General features: G+C 37.9%; 1 protein-coding gene across 1 annotated transcript in view; it reads left to right on the forward strand.

Moving 5' to 3' along the window:
- The window catches only part of LOC110453575 (fatty acid-binding protein, adipocyte-like), a 19289-nt gene extending 15189 nt beyond the window's left edge, over nucleotides 1-4100 (forward strand). Inside the window, exons 3-5 of the mRNA XM_021502553.1 lie at nucleotides 1549-1718; nucleotides 2186-2299; nucleotides 3802-4100. Coding sequence (XP_021358228.1) covers nucleotides 1549-1718; nucleotides 2186-2299; nucleotides 3802-3855 — 338 coding nt within the window. The 3' untranslated portion in view covers nucleotides 3856-4100. The remainder of the gene's footprint in view (nucleotides 1-1548; nucleotides 1719-2185; nucleotides 2300-3801) is intronic.
- The last annotated feature ends 3160 nt before the right edge of the window (nucleotides 4101-7260 follow it).

Below are 7260 nucleotides of genomic sequence, written 5' to 3' on the forward strand. Positions count from 1 at the left end.
TATGTTTTGGATCTACCCTAAAGTGTTAGAGTATCAACACCTGGAAAAAAATCTTCCCCTACCACGCGCAACAGAATAGGCCTCAAAACCAGATCACCCCATCCCACCACCCATCAGTGACACACGTGCCCCCACTGTACTGTGAGACTTATGACTTATTATCACGACTTTATTGTCCTGTCATCAATGCAGTGTATTAAAGTGTACTAGGCTTTTTACTCAATACACTTCAATCAGCTAATGCACCGTGTGTGAATCATCAACCTGCATTTGTAATGTCACGCCATGTACAACATATCGTCATACTCCCAGCATACTCTATATATAACAAAGTGTTGACTCGCCGTTACTACCACAAACACTTCATACACTTGTATTCCCAAATCTAGAGACTCGGAACAAAGGAAGTCCATCACGTCTCTTGTTGAGCAAATAATACTTTTAAACTTAAGTATATGTGCCAAATAAACGGAGATTTAGATACATATTCTTTTAACAGATACTTTACCTTCGAGTCCAATAACGGTCAATGAGTGAATAGCTGACATTATTAATATCACTGCAAAATTGATGGAAATATTGTGTTTTGGACCTTCGAGTTGATAAATTGCCGTCATTCTGAAATGTACACCACATCGGGTTTCGTCTGTTTCTCTTACACAGCTTATACGTGTGCAGTTTAAATATTTCTATCTGTTAGTAAACATAACTAAACAAGCCGATCATATTTTATTTTTATACTCCATTGCTTTACTGCTTCTAGGCACATGTCATCTCTCAATTAGGTTGTAAAACATGGTGAGGGGAAGACACTATGCTCTTAGTCATTTTGGCATTTTTTAGTAAAATTTTATTTTTTTAACTGAACTTTAACAAAATTCTTTGAGTAGTATGACTGACACATGTCTTTTTTTGGGCAATTCTTTCAGATATCAATCAAGGTAATTTAGGTCTCCACTGTGATTGGTGGTCGATTTTCACCCACCTTTATGCGATAGCAATACTTGGTATGAAAACCATGCCTGTATTTTTCGAGTCCAATGTCAAGGTTTTTCAATGTAAACACATGAACAAAATACTTCAGTTTATCACAAATGGGAAAGATTTATAGCAAAACTTTCAATGCAAATCGATACTCGCGACTGTGCTGACTGGAATTCGAATTGCTTTACCAATTTTCTCAACAGTTGTGAGGTTATTTTTAGCGCTCACTAAAGGAATGTACCTCTTGTCATACGCAGTGCCTTCCCCATTTTCGCACGACAGAAAAAGCCACGCACCGGTTTGATTGTAATTCATACTCCAATAACTCAAACTGTTGAGTTCATGAATGTATTGTTTTGCCATCTGCAAATTAATTATCGGATTCTTGTTGAAATACATGTACGTCGATTTCAACGCATGTATACCTGTACATAACATAGAAAACTACCAAAAACGAACTTGTAGTTTGGTATGAAATACGAATCGCTTCGCCAAACATGAAAGGTTAAAGTTACAATCATTCATGTAATACACAAGATATTTATAAATATTCATATTTTACAGGTGTGAACTTCGTACTAAGGAAGTTAGCGGCAGCCGCTAGTTCAACTATGACCATCACCCGCGAAGACAACAAGATTCGAATCGTCACCAAAGGTCCCAAGGACACTGACGTCAGCTTCGAACTCAACAAAGAGGTGGTGTCACATGACCCTAACGATAACGAAATGAAGGTATGTCGTCAGCCAACCGCCTCCGCCAATGGTAATGGTCATACTATCAGAGACGTGTTGGAGCACAGGGGTTAGACGTCCTGCAGGAGCGGAAATTAATATTTGAACAAAAAACAAAGCATACAAATTGATTATGATACCAAACATTATAAAACATGCCCCATCCCCGGGGACCCCTGCCCACAAAACATGATTGAGACAGAAAAAAAGTCCTTTCTGAGTGTTGAACCCCTTTGGTCACTTCTTCTGAATGCAATTCGATGTTGTGTTGTTCTTTGTATTATTACTTGCATATCATCACTGGTATACATGTATTATGAATTATAAAAAAATGTGATAAATTTAAATTAAATCTTACATAAATGTTACATTTAAGACACTTTGTTTAACGTAAACGTGTACATAACGTTGTATTTCGTGTTTTCATTGCTAGATATAAGTAAAATCGATTTTTGCTTTAACTCCAGGCTACCGTTACCTGGGACGCAGGCAAACTCACCACAGATTCCAGTCCCACGGAGGGGTCAAAGGGCAAGGCAACATTAGTTGAACGAATGATGGTAGACGATCAGCTGATAATGGTGAGTAAATCGTCAAACAAAGGACAGCTGTAGATGTAATATAGATATTGGCTAGACAACAGAAGATAGAATAATGATATCTATCCAGAAGGTCAAATGTCAGGGTTGTATTTTAAATGGTATCCATAATCTAAAGTAGGTTAGATTGTGATGTATATATCACAATGGAGCCAAGATATCCTACACGCGCATTGTCTTGTGTGCAGCGGTCAATGTGAGGACACTGAAGTACCTGATTGTCACGTGACCAGTATAGCCCAGACGGCCTCCCATACACTGCCTTAGCACCACTGGTTCCGCTCTAGAGGCAAGACTCCGGCTAGTTGCTTCTGGTTGTAATGATTGATTTTTCAGGCCAGGTTATTAACAGAGAGAAGATGCGGGCTTTGTTGGTGGTAGTGTCGACAGACGGTTATAGTATATTGCTGCCATACCAGTGTGGTCCTCACATAGCCGTTGGGTTCTTACACAGAATCCAATATCCTTCTTATAATGATAATGTATGGCTTAAATTTCCTTAACGTGCCTCAGATCAGTTCATCACACGTGCTCACTTTATAAGGATGTCTGACATATACTGCACATAATTGCAGTCAGTTTATGATGTAGTAATTATGCTCTACAGTTTCAGTGTAATTTTGATGTCAATACATTGTTTTCACATAATATGGTTTCCCTGAGTGATATATCAACTTTGACCTTTATTATCTTTTATCACAAACACTTCTGCCGTTCACCACGTCATATTTACACAGATATGACTTATAATGAACAAGTCTAGTTTATCATGGCCCCAACACCAAACTTGCTTACGTTATGATATTTGTCAAACTTGTTTACGTTATGATTTGTGTCTGACCTAACACCAAACTTGTTTACGTTATGATATTTGTCTGACCCAACATCAAACTTGTTTACGTTATGATATTTGTCTGACCTAACACCAAATTTGTTAACGTTATGATATTTGTCTGACCCAACACCAAACTTGTTTACGTTATAATATTTGTCTGACCCAACACCAAACTTGTTTACGTTATGATATTTGTCTGACCCAACAAACATGGGGGGGGGGGGCTAGTTATGTAATAACAATAGATGTTAAAAATCATTGTGTTAGTCTCGGTGAAAACCTTACTTACGTCATAGCAATAGATGTTGGGTCAAGTGTTTTAAAATGTTGTGAGGATCATCCTAAACGAATCGAGAAGCAAATAGGAAATACCAGTCATTCTTTTAAGGACAGAATACCACACAACGTTAAGGAATTGCCTGACTGACAATATTTCCCCCGCGCTATATACAATAGCGTCTTCACCACAAGTACAGATATAGCATACAACTCTGACAGATATCTCACAGTTACCCTATGTCAACTGCACTCGCCACAACTCGGCAAATTCCGTTCGATGTCAACCGGAAATGATTGACTACGTTCTCCCAGCATACATTGCGGTTCCGTCCAATCAAGGGATTGACGATGATCTTGTTTCTGATTTCAGATCGTGAAAGTGAACCAGGTTGAAATGAGGAGGATATTCAAGAAGAAGAGTTAAAGATGGCAACGCTTATGATGACTTGATCACTTTAGAAATTGGAACTATTTTTCTACAACTAGCATGCACATGTGATCGGAGACTGGTCCCACTAACCCGACCCCCAACACCGAAATGTCTTTTGAGGGTTTGAGGGTGGCGGAGTTTATCACGGAGGGAACAAAGACCAATTTGTTAAATCAATATCGTTGTTTTTGCTGATTTTATTTACACAGATTAAAGTTGTGTTTGTTTTAACAAAAAAATGTTCATGTTCCTCAATCAAGACACCTAGGTTACATAGAAATACAAGGTTATTTGTCGCTTCACATAAACCATAAAGTACTTATTCGTTATTTAAAGTGTTACTTCAAACTCGTTTGTTTATTTCGTTTTGACAATGAATGGCCTTTCATAAGTACCGTTCAAGACGAAAGTCCTTTGTGAAATACAGCAGATATACTCTACTTTCCTGAATGCAACTCAGGATATTCTCATAAACTCATAGACTTTACAAGTGCAGATCCATCACATATAACCTACATAGGTAGTTATGTTGTTTGGTACCTTATCAACGCATTGCAAGCCAATAATTCTTTTGATATCACTGGCCTTTTGCAAAGGGGAGACGAATCTTTGAAATTCAACACGTCAACAAGAAATTGACTACAAACCTTTATGCCCGCCTCAGTAAGAAAATGTGCAAAAGCTGCAAGTTTGCTCTATTTTTTTTAAAACCTTAAACGCCTCTATTTCTCATCTAATCTCATGTACTACTTCTCATTTTGGTGAATAATTGTTGAGTCTGACGTATGTTTTGAATACTTATGTTCAAAATAGTTTCCATACAGTGGATTAGATGACAAACTATTGCAGAAATCCATAGTCCCCGAACTCAGATCGTACATTGAAGTAACAAGAGCAATAACTCTGTATGTAATTTCAGTGCCCCGGAAAAAACGAAAATGGTGAATAAATGAAGTGTGTATAAAGTGAGGTACCAGACGTGTATAAAGTGAGGTACCAGACGTGTATAAAGTGAGGTACCAGACGCAAAAAGCAACACTCCGCGATCTAAAAGGGATCTTCTCGCATAAAAAAAACATCTTATCGCAGGGGTGACGCAGTATATGAAATGGTGACACACGATGAACAAAGCTCATAACTCCGTATACAATGGGATACGAAACCATATTTTATCACGGGGGCCGTCCTTAAATGACCATAGCTGTTAATAGGACGTTAAACAGTACTAAACCAAACCAAACCAATTATCACGAGACATGCCGCCATCTCAATAAAGCGTTCGCGCATACACAATTTGACAATTGAAGGTAACATATATGCCACAGAAACAAAAGTGCCACACGATGAACAAAGGGCCATAACTCTATATATCCAACATATTTGCAGCACTGTCATCTCAGAATGTACTTTTATACAAAGTTTGGCAACTGTAAGTGAGACAGTATATGAAATAAATGCATCTCCAAGACAAAAAAAAATGAATTACAAGGAATTGAAAACCTCAACTATAGTTCGATTCCATAGAACGGTTTCGATTCAGACCACTGCCGTGTAGCTGTGTACGACAGCGGTTGTGAAGTGTCGTTTACTGATTACGCTTCGGCTGATTTCAGTGTATTGGAAAGTCAAAATTAGCTGTTTCCATTCATTTTACGGTTATTTCTTCTATAAAACATTAATTTACACACTGTTTCCAGCATTGCAAATTATCCAGCTCCCCCAAGTTTTCTGAACAAATGTTTTAACTTTATGCAACGGTTTTGTTTCACATCGCTAAAAAAACGTTGCTATATGAACAACAAAGTTAAGTTAATAGTCGTTATATACTCTTCTTTTATCAGGATATTTCATAGACAAAACAATAATTAGGAAATAAAAACAACACCTTTCACATGTGCCGCTCTGTTGACCTAATGACACCAGTGTAAACGCAAACGGCACACAACAACCGTTGCCGTACACAGCACTACACGAGTGATGACACCGATTTTCGTAATAAAATATTTATTCACCTTGCAGTAGGGAATCACTATTATTTTTGTCTCCTTGATAAATCATTAATGGTAAACCTAGAAGAAACAAAGAATCGTGTTAGTGCATATTTTAAAGCACATTATAGATAATAGTTTACGAATAACGATTCTGAACATAAAACGTAGAGCCTATGAGCAGCATTTTCTGACAAGGTTATTAAATTAAAACACAATCACACCGACCGATGTATAAATACACATTCACAGCACCTCCCTATAACTTTGTGGCGGGAAAATACATACTCTACAACCTAAACACGTCACGAATCTAAATATAAAAGAATACACGTTTTGTTTTGGGCTCTGTCCGAGCTTCTGTCGCCCCGTGTATGTTTAAATGGTTTACGCTCACTTACGTATACGCTCACTGCAGAGACCGAAAGTGAGCGTAACCCCTGGAGTATCGAGGATGTCCTCAATACAGAGCAGTTAAATTGTCACACATTATCTATATAAGTAAAACTCTAAACTCGCCAATCAGATCGATCTATTATTATTATTTGATTTATATAAAGCGGAAAACATTGCAGAGAAGTGTGTACTATACTACAATTAACTAATTCCGCAGTTTGGTTTTGTTTGTGCTTTACGTCCTATTTAACAGCTGTGGTCATTTAGGGACGTGTCAGGTTTCGTTGGTGGGGGTAAACTCGAGAACCTGAACAAATGTCCGACCTCCCGCCAGAACTGGCGACTATCCAACCTAGACCTCGAACCTGCAACCCTATTGGCGGAAGGCTAGTGATCTTTAAACACTCGGCCCCGTGGCTCCTGGTTTAGCAGTATTACATCATGCTCATATGGAAACGATAAAACAAAATAGTATGTAGGCGAGAGAAGGAACGATACAGGTCCCGAATGTCGCGATGGGGACAGCAGACCAATTAAGAATTCAATACTCCATATACGGAAGCGAGTCTGTAGGGCCCTCGCATTAGTCTTCTTATAGTCATGGATATGTACGAACATGATGAGGAATTTCACAGGTCTATTCTTTTATCAAACATGCACGAGGTACAAATGTCATGGAGATCTTCTGGAGCCAGAAAATTACTTTTTATTTTGCCGAAGTTGAAAAGGCACAATTCAAAGGATTAGGTACAATGTATGCAATAGTTAATAATAAAAAAATGAAAACATTTTCTCCAACATATTCTTTATATAAAAAGTACAGTTAAACATAATAAATCTGTATAACGTGATACACTGTAGCAAGTGAAGGCTTGTGTTTACAACATGTTAGGATAATTCTCATTCAAAGCACTTCAGCATTAAAAACCAAACCAATAACCATACGAACCATCCACGCAAATGAAATATTGGGTTCAGTGAGTGAATGCTCTCCCTTGGACAACAAAATAATATC

Source organism: Mizuhopecten yessoensis, unplaced genomic scaffold, assembly GCF_002113885.1.
Source record: "Mizuhopecten yessoensis strain PY_sf001 unplaced genomic scaffold, ASM211388v2 scaffold7461, whole genome shotgun sequence".
Lineage (NCBI taxonomy): Eukaryota > Metazoa > Mollusca > Bivalvia > Pectinida > Pectinidae > Mizuhopecten > Mizuhopecten yessoensis.